This window comes from Austrofundulus limnaeus, unplaced genomic scaffold (assembly GCF_001266775.1).
Source record: "Austrofundulus limnaeus strain Quisiro unplaced genomic scaffold, Austrofundulus_limnaeus-1.0 Scaffold125, whole genome shotgun sequence".
NCBI lineage: Eukaryota > Metazoa > Chordata > Actinopteri > Cyprinodontiformes > Rivulidae > Austrofundulus > Austrofundulus limnaeus.
This window is the reverse complement of record NW_013952527.1, coordinates 98150-113662: the sequence shown is the minus strand read 5'-3', so window position 1 is coordinate 113662 and position 15513 is coordinate 98150. Positions and strand designations below refer to the sequence as shown.

The window sequence follows — 15513 nt, the reverse complement described above, 5'->3', positions numbered from 1 at the left end:
GTGTGTGTGTGTGTGTGTGTGTGTGTGTATGGGTATATATATATATGTATACATGCTTTACAGAAAAATTATAATTAATTTTATTTTTATATAGATAAGTGTTTTCTTATATCCGTTTATTTTCAGGCGAGCAGACAGATGTTGGGTGTGTTGCCTTGTGTTTTCTTGGTGTATATTTAATATATTTTCTAATCTCTCTTTCAATCTTTCCTATTACATTTCCTCTTTTTCTCCTTTCCTCTTTATTTAAAAAAAGTCACTGGTGATGAAGAAATTAAGAAACTAATATTCAGTTCTTTTTTCTGCTGAAGTTACAAAAAAGAGACTTATAAGACAAAATAAGAGCTTATTTTTCACAAAAAAAGTGACTTGGAATGGACAATTTTTTAAACTTTTAAATCAGTAGTTTGTTTTCTTAGTGGACATTTGCTGAACTTCTAAATAAAACAGTAAATGAAATAAAATGATTTATGTTATTATCACAAACTGCTCCACACTGTGCTGCCCTGGGAAAAAACACTTTACCTGGCAATCTTGTCACTGCAGGACATGGTAAGCAGCCTCTCTCCCTGAAGAACCCCGTCCCAGGTCTGGATGGTGTTGCTGGACCTCACGGGGATGGTGCCCTCTCCCGACTCAATTTTGGTCCTCAGCTGGCCTCTTGCTTTGCGGTTCGGATGTCTGTCTCCCTGATCTGAGCAGGATGTCACATAAGGATCCACGATTAAAAGACATTAGAAGTGAGATAGACGATTTGTGTAAAGGTCATGTTTATTTCAACAAACCACATACAAAATCGCCAATAAACTGGCCCGCGTAGTCGGAAACTAAGAGGAAATGAAAAGAAACGCGCTTATCACAAATCACACATCAGTGCAATCAGCTGCTGAAACACACAAAATCTATTTCACAGTTCCCATTCTACGACCGCTTGCAGAAAAAACACACAATAGTTGCATCTGCACTTTTATGTTCCATGATGGACGTGGTGGCGACTAAATAGTCAATCGGAGTGTTTACTGACAGAGCCAGTGACTCCAAATGAAGAAAGCAAACAAAAAAAAGGGCYCCCACATTATGTTATCAAAGTTTTCTGATGTTCCACCAGCAGGCGCCATCTATTCAGTGACTAATTGAATGTGGCTGTTTTCTATTCGGTCTGCCATGTGCAATGGAAAGCAGTCTGACAACAGTAAGAGGGAGGTTAATCAGACAGACAGAGTGGGTGGGCTGGCTAGGGGACAGACTGATAGAGGAAAACAGAAAATGACAAAACACTCTAATTACTAGTGCCTTGTTTAAATGTGTCTGTAATGCGTATTTGGACAGTGGAGTGAAATTCTAATTAAATGAAACCAAGCATATGAGGAAAACCTTTAAATTTAATTAAATAAAAATAAACACTGGTTGAAACTGAATTCTGAGTAGAGAAGGGACTAAATTAACAAAACACGTCGGTGGATTGGAGGGGGCTAAAAAACGACACGGGGTTGATGCGAAGCAGTACCTTCCACTCCGGCTTCGTGTGGAGAAAAAATCCTGGCATCTCCGCAGGGCGAGGTGCTGATGTAGAGGTGGAACTGAACGTTATCCTTTAACCTGTAGCCTCCCTTGTCACACAAGTCAAATATCGACTTCTGGTTCTCCTCTTTGCTGTTGCTATAACAAAATAATTGTAAAATTACACAAACAGGCAACAAAAAATAAAGTAATTATTATTCGACATGATTTGTCATTATGATTTATTTAATTGGGCACAGACCAAATTAAATTGGGGCAAATAGTATTTGTGTCATCAACAAACTAAATAAGTTTATTTAATAAAGCTGGTTGGACACCATCCACTGACCTGAGAAAGAACTCCAGCTGGGTGTAGAGGTATCTGATGAGCGAGCGTCGGGCGATGATCTCAGCRTGGCAGTCATTGAGTGCCAGGCCGCGGTCGCTCATGTACTCACCGTTGATGCATTTGGTTCCTGTAGAAACGCAAATAACCTGCGCTTCCTTCACATCTGTCCCTGTTGGAGGGGCAATTACGACAAGATTTAGTTGCTGGTAAATGACACGCATCCTCCAAGTGCACACTGGTCCTAATGTGTTTATGTGCTGAAGGCAAACACACCGAGGACAGATTTAAACACTCAATGTTAGCCTGCTTTACTCCCGTCGAACCTAATTAATCGTAAAACCAGGAACATATGTGAGGCTTTTTTAAACAAAGCGCCAAAAGATCAATGTCATAAACATCTTTTATTTGCTGCTGCACGTGTTGGAGCTAGTGGGCAATTCAAATACAGAAAGATGCTCTAAAGGAACAAAGAAAAATCAAAAATTGGTTTATTTTTTTTGTTTAATTCATTTCATTAAAAAAATACACAAAAAAACCCTAAAAAACAATAAAAACAAAAACAAATCACAATTAAAATGAAAGGAGGCAGAAAGAAAAAAAAATCTTATACYTGCCCCTTTTTTCCTAAAATATTTTCAAGCAATAATAATCAAGAAACAAAACAAAATAAAAGCATCAATTCAGTTCTGAGTGCAGAAAAAAGCTGGTGCACCGATTTTAAAGGGGACATATCCTGCAAAATCCATTTTTATTAGCTGTTAAATATATTTTGTTGTAGAAAAGTTGAATTTGGTTTATGGATGGACACATTTTCTGTTGTTGACATCTTTTAAATACATTGCAAAAAATTTTTTTTCTGCCATCTAGAAAATATAACCCTCCTCTCTCAAACCGGAGTGGACCGGTTTGGAAGCAGGAGGGGGGCGGGGCTTGAAGCATCTTAAAGGAACAGTAACAAAACAAGCTGCTTTGGGAGACACACCAGTAAAGTGGTGAAAGAGGGGCTGTTAAAGTTAGAATAAGAAGGAATTCAGACCAAAGCATTGTATTTTCACTTTATAAAGACCCCAATTGAATGATTTAAATGTGAAAAGGAAGGATTTAAAAGCAGGATATACCTACTTTAAGGTAACAGTTTTATTTTTTATTTTTTCCCCTATGGAGCTATGTCTTTGCACAAAAATGATTTATTACAATGTTTTGTAAATTGCAAAGTAAAAATCAACATGAAAACTGTTTGTGATTTTACTGTAAAAATGTGTTACATTTGTGCCATATCTCCCACCCCTACCCCTAACACTACAGTTTGTGAAACTGAGACACTGAGCCTCCATCGTTTTCCTGGATAACAGTGTGAAAAGGAGTCAAACTTACTGAAAATATAAACACATCCACCTCATCAGCTGTTACCTGTTGTCATCACGACTCCTGCCAGGACTTTTCGACGGGCATGCGGGGAGGTGAAGTTGTCCGTCAGCTCGCTGAACTTATCGACCACCAGGCGAGAGACGGCATCAGCTAGAACCTGGAATCACACGCACACACACACAGGCGTGCAGGAGAACACATCCAAAAAGCCACACAAACTGAATCATCGCCTCAGATATGTCAGCTTACAAAGCATGTCTGATGTTATCCTCCCCTGGTGCGCTATCTATCTGTCACCGCGCTCGTATTTAGCATCAAACAAGCGCTGAAACAGCAACAAGTGAAACTGGGTTGACCCCCTGAAGTAAAGATAACAGTCTTTAAGACTGAGCCGCTAAGAGTTTTGGCATGGCAGTTCTAGTTCAGCATCTCCCTTCTGACAACAAATCACAGCAAAAAAACAAACGAGTAAACTGGAGCATCAGACGGGAACAAAGTGTTCATCTGATTTCCACCGTGTTTAAACTTCCAGCTAAAGCTAAACCAAAACTTAAGGAACCTCAAATGAACTTCACACATATTTTGCTCTTAAATAACCATTTTTCAAAGCTGGCTCTTTAACCACTGCTAATTTGATGGAAAATGAGGACAAGCAAGAGAAGAGATGATGGCTGGATGAACACAAATTAAAAAGAAATCAGTCTTATATTAGCTCCCTGCTACTTCAGAGTCATCTTAAAACCAGATCATTTGAGATTTGATCACTAAGGGAATTCATTTTTATTCTTTAAGGGTAACAAAACACTTACAATAGAGTATTAGTTATTTTTCTTAAATAAATGTTTCTTAAACCAAAGAATATATTTTAGTAGATTATTTTGTTTGGTATAAGAAAAACAATACACAAATATTCAAAATTTAGGTTTAGTTGTAAAAAAAAAGCACACACATTATTCCGATAAGTGCGTTGCCAGATGGAAACTGCTGCAGAAATTAAATATGAAGCAAAAAAAAAAAAAATCGAGTAATTAGAAGAAAATGGGCTGCTTGTTGAATGAATCGAATGACAAGAGAAGRGAACGAGCAAAGAAAGGAGAAAATGCTTTAGGGATGGACTGTTGACAATGTGTCAAGCTGATTAGCTTTGCCGACTCCGTTATCTCTCTTCACACACTGGTAGTCATCTCTAACAAGTCATGTAACTTCCTTTAGTCTCCGCTAGCCTGATGTGAATAAGGTTTTAAAGATAACCTTGTGGAGCAGTACAGTTGAATAAACCTACTTTTATCTGAGAAAATAAATCAAAAGAAATGCTTTTCTTCATAGTTTTAGGAACAATCTCTACCTGAGCATACTACAGCRATGTCGGTTATCGGATCAATAATGATTCATTCTTGGAGCTATAAATTATTACTGGACAAACCATCTGAGAAATTTTCAGATTTATATGTGACATTATTAACCACAAATAACTATTACAAAGAACTGAACTATTTAGGATTTATCTAATTGATAGATTCCACTACACAGCTAACAAAACATTTTCAACACTTTCTAGTTAATGAGGGTGTTTCTCAGGGCTCTGCCCTAAGTCCATTTCTTTCATTTATGCATGCTTCTTTTAGGCAATATCATTTGGACATGTGACAGTATTTTTGCTGTTATGCTGATGATAGCCTGCTTTATCTACAAGCTAAAACAGATGCAACTACAGCGACCAATGTTACTGTTATGTAGACATAAAAACGTGAATGATCAGTTTTCAACAGTGGAATTCTTATAAATCCAAAGTCCACTTACAGAAATATGTCTGATAAAATGATAAAATGAAAGATAAAATGTCTTGGCTGACTCATACATATCAAGTTGTACGGATTGTCCGTAATTTACACAGATTTTCCATCATTTTGCAGGAATACAGACGTATCGAGCAATCTCACTGATTTTTTTCAAGTTTTACAGATTTTTTCACAAACTCGGTTTAAAATTTATTCAGCATGTCAGAGCCTATAGGACGTTAGAAAAACAATAAATAATAATAATAATCCATTTCCACCCCAATCTGCTGCTAGAAATTAGTTAATTCGTCCTTTCCTTCTGGTTTTGCTGCACTGCCTAAACCCCGCCCCCTCCCCGGCTGACGGTCCACCTGCACCCCCTACCCTGTCTGATTAATACAAATGTTTTGCGAAAATTAAAGATTTTTGAGGCTCATTATACAGGTAAACGTCTGAAGGGTTTGACATGTATGTCGTACTTACAAAAAACATTATGGATAAGCACTAGTAGAAGATGAAGAGTCATTCATTCATATAAGAGAATTGTAGCTTGATAGTTTTAGCTATACACTCGATTCCCTGCTTTCTAACTACAGTAATTCTGGTCACCTGTGCAATCAGTTCATTCATATGACTAATGGATGGCTTAAAATGAAAACGTCAACATATTAAAACTTGCAGGCAACTTGGGTTGTGATTCTGATAGATACTTCAGATCACAAACATGAAAATACAAGAGCTACAAAAAAATTCTTACCTGGGGTAGGTGAAGCTGCAACCCTTCTCTTGGTATAGGTTGCCGGGATGGTGTCTGGTCAAGCTGCATGTTGAACAGAGCAGACAGAGCAGCTTGTGCTGCCCGAGCTTTAGCCAGTTTCTTGTTGCGTCCTGAGCCTTCAAATGTCTGTGCGTCCACCGTTACCGACATCACAAAATTCTTGGCATGACTTTCACCACTTTCTGAAACAAACTCGTATTTGAGGCCTGGTCTGAGCTCATTGAGGATCATGACTGGGTTTTTGCCAGTGGATGGTGAACTGAATGCAGATGAAGGGGGCAATGGGGCCTGGGCAAGGTTGCTCCCAGGTGGTGTAGGCAACGGGTATTCCCCTAGTGAGTTTGTACCGTTGGAACCTAGATAGAAGGATTCTTCAGGTACAGCTGGTGTCTCGAAGCCATTGAAGAGCATGTCTGGAAAGTCGGCTTGGTCAGATGTAAAGTCTGTGTTCACTGTTAAAGTTCGGCCCATGGCCAGGTGAGCCTCCGATGCATTGGGGAACTGGACAAAAGAACGTAGCGCTTTCTCAGCTGCATTCAGTTTAGCCTTCTTCTTGGTCGGGCCCATGCCCTCAAACACCTGACCATTAACCTCCACAGTCATGACAAAAACTGGTGCATGGACTGGTCCTGTCTGAGACAGCAGTTTGTATTGTAGACCCGGTTTGATTTCATTCAGTTGCATCAGAGCATTCTTGGGCAGCACTGGCCCAGGTGTTTTCTTGCGCTTCTTGGCTCGGAACTTGGAATGGGCTTGACCATTGTTACCCTCCTCCAATGGACGCTTTCGACTGCCAGGGCCACTGCCATTGGGGAGCTGATCAGCGACTCCCATCCCGTCTTTGCAGGACACGTTGTCCAGGTTTCGGTTTTCCTTAACGTCAGTGCTGCTTGAACCTGCGGTGCCCAGAAAGAGTAACTTACAACGCCTTCGTTGCAGGATCTTGTAAATGCAAAATTTATAGATTCCTTTATCACACTTTGGAACTGAACCAATGATTTGTGTTCCATTATTACAACAAGATTATTTCCTTTACAAACTAACACAATAACATATATTCAACTGATAATGCCAAAAAAACCCTGAATACTACGAATGTGTCTACTTAAAATAATCAAACAATAAGTAAACTGAATATTTTTCAAATTTTATCTAACTGTGAAAGTGAAGTTAGGGTAAAAATGTGTTGAAATTGTAGAAGTTGCCCACAATTACAGGTCCTAAATATAATGCAAAAATAAAAAATAAAAATGGACACATATTAGCCCTGACACACACACCCACACACACCCAACCAGTGGTTTCTTGTTCACCTAATCGTTAAGAGCGTGAACTTCTGAAGAAAAATGAAAAAGCATCGTGAATGGATATACTGTAGTTGGGGAACACATATCACTGATTCCAGTTAGCAAAGCGGATGGAATGTTGGGAAAAATTTTCATTTATAACATCCTTCAGCAAAGGCTTGATAGGTTACTCCTTGCGGTACTCAAGAGAAAGAGAGGCCGCAGTGTGCATGAGTGGGGTTGTAGGTCGGGTTGAGGGAGTGCAGGGGAGCAGGGGGAGTAGTGCAGGGGGAGGAGCTGAGGACCAGGCAAACAGGAGAGTACATCAAAGAGGCAGAAGGAGAAGACTCCACCTACTGCAGGATCCTAAAGGCTTGACTGATGACACGGTGGAGGTTAAAAGGCAGCTTACTCCATTTACATGATTTTTTTAAAGAATGGCTGCCATATTTGAAATAATGACAGAAAGCTTGAATCAAAACATGGTCTCTAATGAGGTGCCTTTCATAAGACCCTGCGCCTCTGAGTTCCCTCCCCATGGAGCTTGTCAGAGAGCACAGTGTTGATAAAATGTATCGACATGCCGTTACCATCTGCACATCGCCACTGACATGTCTTGAGGCAGAGAAAAATATTCTAAGATCACAAATGCATTTTTTACGAGTCAAAGCAGATGCAGTTTTGCTACTGTGTGCATGCAATTATAGTAAAATATTGATATTTGTGCTTTGCTAAAACAAAAGCAAAAAAGTGGGGGCAACATGACCGCGTAGTTTCTCAGAAAATCTATTAATAATTATAATGGTGTGAGTTACACTGAGCAAAGAACTCAAAAGAAATGTGTAAAGTTAAAAATATACATGTGACACTGTGGCTCTCATTTTTCTCTGTGCAAAAGTTAAAATGCATGGAAGGTTTGAGTCCTTTGCAATTGGGGAATCCTCCATTTAGAGTTTTGCATAGAATATTTGGTAACTATCAGAATCTGTCATTGACAGTTATATTTATTTGGTATTAATATAAAATGAAACATAAACAAATAAAGAACAACTAATGACATCTCTAGCATGCTGCACAAATACAGTGAAGGAAATGGCACACAGAAAAATCTGGAGTCCACCTTCTTCATTGCAAAAATATTTACTGAACACAAACTTTTAAATAAGAACTGAAATTTATTGCCATTTGTTTCTAATTATATTCATGAACATGTACRAATTTTGGACCAGATAAGATGACAAAATGCACAAAGCAAGACCCATGCACTTATTAAATTATGGCACGGACGTGCAGCTGTGCTCAGCATCATGCTGTGTCATGATGTGTGTAATCAGTATATCAGCACACATGTATTAGTTATAAAATATCACAATAAAAGAAATGTTTGGATATGATGGATATAAAAGTGAATGTTTAAAGGTTGAAGTTCTGCAGACAAAAAAAGTCCTTAATCATAATTTATTTGTTGGCACAACTTGCTGGTTGGGGCTTGAATTTAGGTTGTTTCATTTGATACAAGTTTCATGAGCTGTTCAGTTTGTGTAGCAACACGCTACACAAGTTCAACACCCTGCTCCTGTTTTCTCTCTTGATATTAAAGAAACAAGATTGTGTGAGCTAGGGCTGTTTCAACTTCAAATATTTATTTTATGTATATCTTTGGCAGTAAAAAGAACAAAAATAAAAGAATGAGAAGCTTTGAAAGGCAACAGAAACTATTTTGTAACTGCCTGTTTGACAGAACAACGTACTTGCCTACAAAGCAAAAACACCAAGTGTGACACTACAATCGGAACTTTTGGGCATTGCTACGGTGCCAGGGAACTTTGAATGTGTTTTTAAAATTGTCGTGGGTGTACAAGGGAAACCTTGTTCCAGAGTTCAAACAAGCACATCTAATTAAAGTTCAATAAGCTGGGGCTGAGACAAATGGAGGAAGAAAATTTTTGAAATATGACCTGAAACACCGCAGATGAAATGATAAGTTCCCTAAAATGTTTTTGCTAAAATTAGCTTGACATTTGCATCTGGATGCACAGCTTTGTGTCTTTTTGTTTACTAAAACAGAGAAAATAATCAGCTCTTTTGTGGTGGATATTGGTGAAAAAATTATTTTTTCCCCCATTTGTATGAAATCGATTATGTTGTGTTTTAACTTAAGACTGGGTTATTTTGGTTTTAATTAAACACTGGTTAAATAAAGAGGAGAAAAATCTGTTCACACTGATTACACATCAGATAAAGACAGAATATTAAACAAGCAAGCAGATAGAGATGAGGGAAAGTACAGGCAGACGTGGTTAAAATATGGTAAAAATCGATTATCGGAAAGGAAAAAAAAGACAAATGAGATAAACGAGTGTAAACTCACTCATATTCTCTTCCTCATCGAGATCCATGGTGTCAGATTTGTTTTGACCTGAGAGCAGCCTCGCCCCCACTGCACCTGGGGATTGGAGGACAGAAAGCGGGGCGGCGTGAGCACCGATGGAGTGACACACAAGCACATAAACATATTCCAAGAGGCCGAGCAGCTACAGCGATGATGAATTTCTTGCTCCACTCACCAGCTCGCACACACAAAAAAACATGCACACACAGTGTGTAAGTTGGTCCTGATGTAAGCATATAAATATTCAGAGATGGAGAGATATCAAGGTGAGGGAAGGGGCCAGGGCTTAATAGCAGGAGCAGTCTATTGTGACTTTAATATTCCTACGATTAAACCTCATTTCCTCGTGCCTGCCGACAGATATACAGCTGGTGACATGGCCAAGTTGCTCCACTGCTGCACACACGTGACTTATCCAAAGGTTGAATGAGCGATTAAAACTGTATTGACCTTTCACACAAACATCAAATCAAACCAATTTCTGTAATCTCATCTTTTTTTACTACTTGACAACAACCAGCTGATTCTTTAGTAATATCAACTTTTTTATCTTCGATTTTGAACAACTTAGTTTGCTGAAACGTTCAATTTATTCAAAATGAACAAATGAGTAATTTTGAAAGTCAAATAAAAATCCACCATATTTTTTCATGTATAATACGATCTCATGTATAATACGACCCCCCCACCTTTTGAGCTTAAAAAGCATAAAAAATTTAATCCTCAAACTACCTCCAATTTCATACAGACGAGGATTTTTCGGCCTTTGCAGTCTTTWTACACATCAGTAAAATGATCATTGGACTGTTCATTTTATTTTAACAACATATGTCCTAAAAGGTATTTTGACAACAAATATATATCAGCTGTAGCAGCATCATATGAATTCTGGCACTTTACACATAGTCCACCAGGAGGCGCCAACACAAAAGTCAGAGACTTCTCATGAGATTTGGACCATCTTGTGGGGGGAAAAGCAGAGTACTTCCTACTCGCGAGCGCCCCCTCTGGTGGGGAAACGTTTTTTTCAGGGATACAAACTTTTTCAGAACACCGGTAGACGGCAGCCATTACAGACGAACATGTGTTTGTTGTTGTTTGAGGAGCAGCTCGGTCACACGCTAATGTCATTAGTTTGTTATCATTACTAAGGTGCAGGAATACTTTTTTTCTCCCCTTTTTTCACATCAAGTCTCCAGCCTGGATCTGTTATTATCTCACTCTGAAGCACGGAGGAGTGTCAGAGGTAAGCTCGTTTCAACTGCTTTTTACGTCGTGGTCTCATTTCCGGACTCAGGCATTTTGTGAATGAAGCCGATATTTCAGTTAAAATACACAAGTAAAAATATTTATCCGAGTATAGTTCTACCCCCCAACTTTATGGATGATTTTATGAATTAAATTTTACGTATTATACTTGAATAAATACGGTAATTTAAAGGTTCCTTATACACTAGGATCTACTTTAAATGTATTTTTAGTTGTGTTTTATAATGTTGTGAACCTAAACAAGTTTTTATAATCGATTTTCAAATCGAATCAAGAGATGCCTGAAGTTTTGAGATTGAGACAATTTTCTACACATAAAAACATAAACAAACACTTTTTGTTCATTTCAGAGCCAATGCTGACACAGACTTGGCCTATTGTTACTGTTGAGCTGTTCAGTGAACCAGTGTCAGCCCCCAACCAATTCCAGCCTGTTCAGTTGTAGCTGACGTCTGTGCAGAAATGCAAGACTCTGCCCTCCAGCATTCCAACCTGTGTGCTGCCATACTGCACAGAATGACACTGGAGTCAATTTTTATGCATCATTTCAGCCAGTTAATGTATATTTCAAAGTCTTCAGGAAAATATATCATCAGAGGGTTAAGCCAATTGGAAAATTCGACCACCGGCTCGTGCTTCGTGTCATCGCAAAGTGGAGAGTTTTACAGGAATTTAAACTGCATGACTCAGCTGCAAATCTAGCTGCTGAAAAGTTACAGAAATAAACAAAATGTTGCTGAAAACAGAGCAGATGTGCTCAGATTGACAGACTACAAAAAGGAAAGTAAAAGCAGCAAAAAGTGAACGCCATAAAAACAAAGAGAAAGCAGAAAAAAGATGGCACAGTGATACAGAACAGATTGTGCTGATTCTACTTTCTATCTGCCTTCCATCATTGCCCCCATTCCTCAGCCAGACACTGTCTTAAGCTAAAGTAAATGGGCTAATTAATCTGGGCTAATGGTGGGTGACAGCAAATATGCTAGCACAATTATCACCCTATTAACGACTCATATTCCAACACATAATTGAAAATGAAAAGGTGGGGTGAAGAGAGTATGGATGGGTGAAGGTCCAACAGAATGGAAGATGAGAGTCATTTTTCTCAGGTAGCAGGAGCCAGGTGCCTAATATCTCGACACACTCATGCAGAACTGAAATCGACACTCCAGACCTGTTACTTTTGTTACACGTGATGCAATCCAATTTTTTTTTTTTGGTTTCCAGAGTTTGAAATACAGACGCATTAGAGCTGCCATATGAGCACAAAACCAAATGTAAAAAACATGATTGCAGTTTCATTCATATGTGTCTGTTTTATTATTATGTCTCTGGAACGTGCAGGGTGGGCTGTCGAGTCTAATCAGCACCCAATGCAAATGTGTCTGTCAGCTTTGATTTTCACATTAGATTGCCTCAGTCATAAATCAGTAAATAATTCTGAAATCAGGTGCAATCATGAGCTCAAGTTTCACACAGGAGTCTAAGTGTGTGGGATGTGTGCCTTGATCAGAAAACTGGGGTGCAAATGACTGAACTTCAGAAGAGTAGTGGGCTTCATATATGAAATAAACAAATCGAATGAGTTACATATCTTTTGTTGTGGAAATGCATTTCATTTTCATTTTATTTAACCAATGTGTTGGTTTTTGCAACTCTCAAAGCATTTGAAATGTGATTATTAGAACAAATCAGGGCTGTTAGAAAGATGTTTATTGGTTTTAACCAAGAATAAGCCAAAGCCGACGTACAGTGTCAAACTAGAGTGATTCCTAGTACAAAATAAAGGCGCGTGTCACAGCAGCAAACAAAAGGACCTGCTGGTGGACACCAGCGGTGATGGAGGCCGTCAGGCTGAAGGAGGCGGCCATCTGGACTTGGCTTTCCCAGAGGACTCCAGGTACAGGGTGGCAAAGAGGGTTGCAGCTTCGGTGGTTGCAGATGCAAGAACTTGGGCATAGGAGGCCATAGAGAAGGTTGGTCTTGATGAGGTTCTGGCAAACCATTTGGTGACTCAGAAAAGGAAAGCTTTCCCTGTCCTAGACTGCATGGTTTGGGTGGGGAACTGCTGACCAGGACTGAGGATACCACTGGCTGGTGGAAGGAACACTTCTATGTTCCAACCCTCACCTGTGGTCATGAGACGTGTATCATGATCCCGGATACAAGCGGCCGAAATGAGCTTCCTTCATAGTGTGGCCAGGCTTAGCCTTAGAGATAGGGTGAGTAGCTCTCGGGGGAGCTCTGAGTAGAGCCGTTGCTCCTCCACATCGAAAGGAATCAGTTGAGGTCGTTCAGGCATCTGATCAGGACGCCTCCTGAATGCCTCTCTATTTTTAGAGGTGTTCCGGGCATGTCCCACAAGTAGGGGGCCCAGAGGAAGACCCAGGACTCACTGGAGGGATTAAGTATCCTCTCTGGCCTGGGAATGCCTCTGGGTCCTCCAGGACAAGCTGGAAAGTGTCACTGGGGAGAGCAAGGTCTGGGTTTCTCTTGTGGACCTGTTGCCTCCGCGAACTGACTACGGATAAGTGGAAGAAGATGGATATTGTACAAAATGCATAACAAAAGCATCCATGGTCTATTATTTGATTGTCCAACAAGTTTAAAAAAGCACTGATTAGTTCCAAATTTCATTTGTTCCTTCAAACAACAAATTTATGCTTACAATTTTTAATAGTGCAATAAAACACGTCTCATTTAAAAAAATATTAGTGACATATTTTGGTTCACTTTTAGTGCGTTTAACATATTTTCTCAAAAAGTCAACAAGAATGTCAAAAAAAAAAACTCATAAGACTTGAAAATACAAAGCTCACTTTGTGGTGTTGATTTTTGGTCACTGAAGTGTCCAGAACTAATTCAGACATTTGCATCCATGTGGAATCATAAAACACTGAGAAGTGGGACATAATCTAAGATTTGACTACTGTTTGAACTCAAATATCAGAAGTAGAGAATTTCAAGTGAGTCCAAAGAATAAAGGCTATCTCCCTCCGCTTGAATAAACGTCATCAAGCGGTTGTGGTTCCAGGTAATTCTGAGTGGACGCCAAGGGAGGCGGGGTAAGGAGAAAGATGAGAAAGAAGATGAAAAGCCTCAAATTCAATCTGGCATGGTTAGAGGGGCTGAGGGGGGAAATAAGGCGTTTTTGATTTGTCTCTCATCCCTCGCCTGCGCTGTGACGGAGCGATAGAGCGTCGTCACTGAGGAGGGAGTGCCAGCAGTGGCCAAACGGACGGGAGGAGGTAGGGGCGGGCAGGTGGAAAGGTAGAGGTGAGTGAAGATCAGAGGATGAGAAAGATAGAAAATACAATCCTATTCCAAGTAAAAGAGAATCATTATCTTCTTTAAAAGGAAGGCAGATGGAAAGGTTTGCCCTTGGCAGGCCGAGCAGTTCATACTGTAGCAAACCTGTCTATAAAAGGCTGCTGTTGGAACACTTTCAAGGCCATAAAATAACACAAAAAGGACACAATCGTATTGGTAGGAAGAGCTAATCTGAAAATATTACAAAAGAGATTTAATCTTTGTTAGGAGGTCTGTGACAGTTTATCTCAAAGGGATAAATAAAAAAAACGTCTTCTTTTTTTTCTTGGTTAACTTCAGTAAATTTAGCAATGCACCACTGGGCGGTTAATGATAAAGGGTAGGAGTGTCACAGAAAGCATCCAAACATTACTAAACTACTAACAGGCAAACTGCAGGGTATGGTAAGAACCAGCACAATCACTACGTGAACATTTTCTGTTTATTTATTTATTTTTTGTGTCTTTGCTCTTGAGAACCAAACACAAGTTTATGTGCATTTTCACGGATACAAGCAAACTATCAGAGGGATTTTAGTGCCTTAGGGAAAACAATTTTCTGTAGCTTCTCTTTGCTGGTGTTTTTCTCTAACATAATCGCTTGTTGTCAACTCGAAAAACATTATCTTTATCTCACACAATGGGAATGCCCAGAACTGATGCCAAATGGCAGCCTGTTGGAGAATATATTTAATCTGTTTTCAGACCAGGGAGGCAATGATGCGTCTTGTTTTTATTTTTATTTTTTGTAACAATATCATTTCTTGCTACTTCACCAGCAATTCACCTACAATTCCTTTAGTTAGAGTTATTCGCTAAACGTATTTGCCTGACCTTTCATGGCAAATTGTAAGTGACAGCTCTTGAAATGCATGGGACACGGGTCAGCCTCACTCACAGGACAGTTCAGACTCCCCCAAAGCCTGAGATTGTAGTCTGCTCCCCTTTTTATTTGCTGACCAGTCAGTCTGAATTTAGGAGGCGAGTTCTGCACTGCAGGTTTGTCTGAACAGTCTGAAGTCCTCTTACTGGGAGTAAGAAGTTTTACCTTACTGAACAATAAACAACTTTAAATTATGTGTTAAATGTGAAACTATTAAGTTTCAAATTTATTAGGGATGCACGATAAGTATTGATATCGGTATCAGCTGATATTGGTCATTTTTTAGAATATCGGTATCAGTCCGATTTGTAAAACATGGCCGATATTAATGTCCGATATYGATTTCCCACTTTTTATCTTTGTGTTTCCGTTTTGGGAGGGGAGAAGGTTGGTTGAGCGGCATCTGTTTGATTAGGATTGTGATATTGACGCTGCGCAGCCAGGAATAAGTAGGGAGCCATGTCAGAGGTCTGGTTGTTTATTTACAGTTTCAAAAAAGACCCAAGTGTGTTTTTGCGTATAAGTACAATATAATTTGTATGTTTGTGTAATATCGGTAAATATCGGTTTTCGGCCATAACACCAATAATTACATCGGATAT

General features: G+C 39.3%; 1 protein-coding gene across 5 annotated transcripts in view; it reads right to left on the bottom strand.

Moving 5' to 3' along the window:
- Window positions 1-525: 525 nt before the first annotated feature.
- Window positions 526-15513, bottom strand: part of LOC106522258 (double-stranded RNA-specific editase 1) — a gene marked incomplete at its 3' end in the record, with an annotated part of 105104 nt that continues 90116 nt past the window's right edge. For all 5 annotated transcript variants that reach the window (XM_014015204.1, XM_014015203.1, XM_014015205.1 and 2 more), the window contains 6 exon segments: window positions 526-694; window positions 1508-1659; window positions 1850-2018; window positions 3260-3374; window positions 5753-6669; window positions 9431-9505. In XM_014015204.1, the coding sequence (XP_013870658.1) occupies window positions 526-694; window positions 1508-1659; window positions 1850-2018; window positions 3260-3374; window positions 5753-6669; window positions 9431-9505 (1597 nt within the window).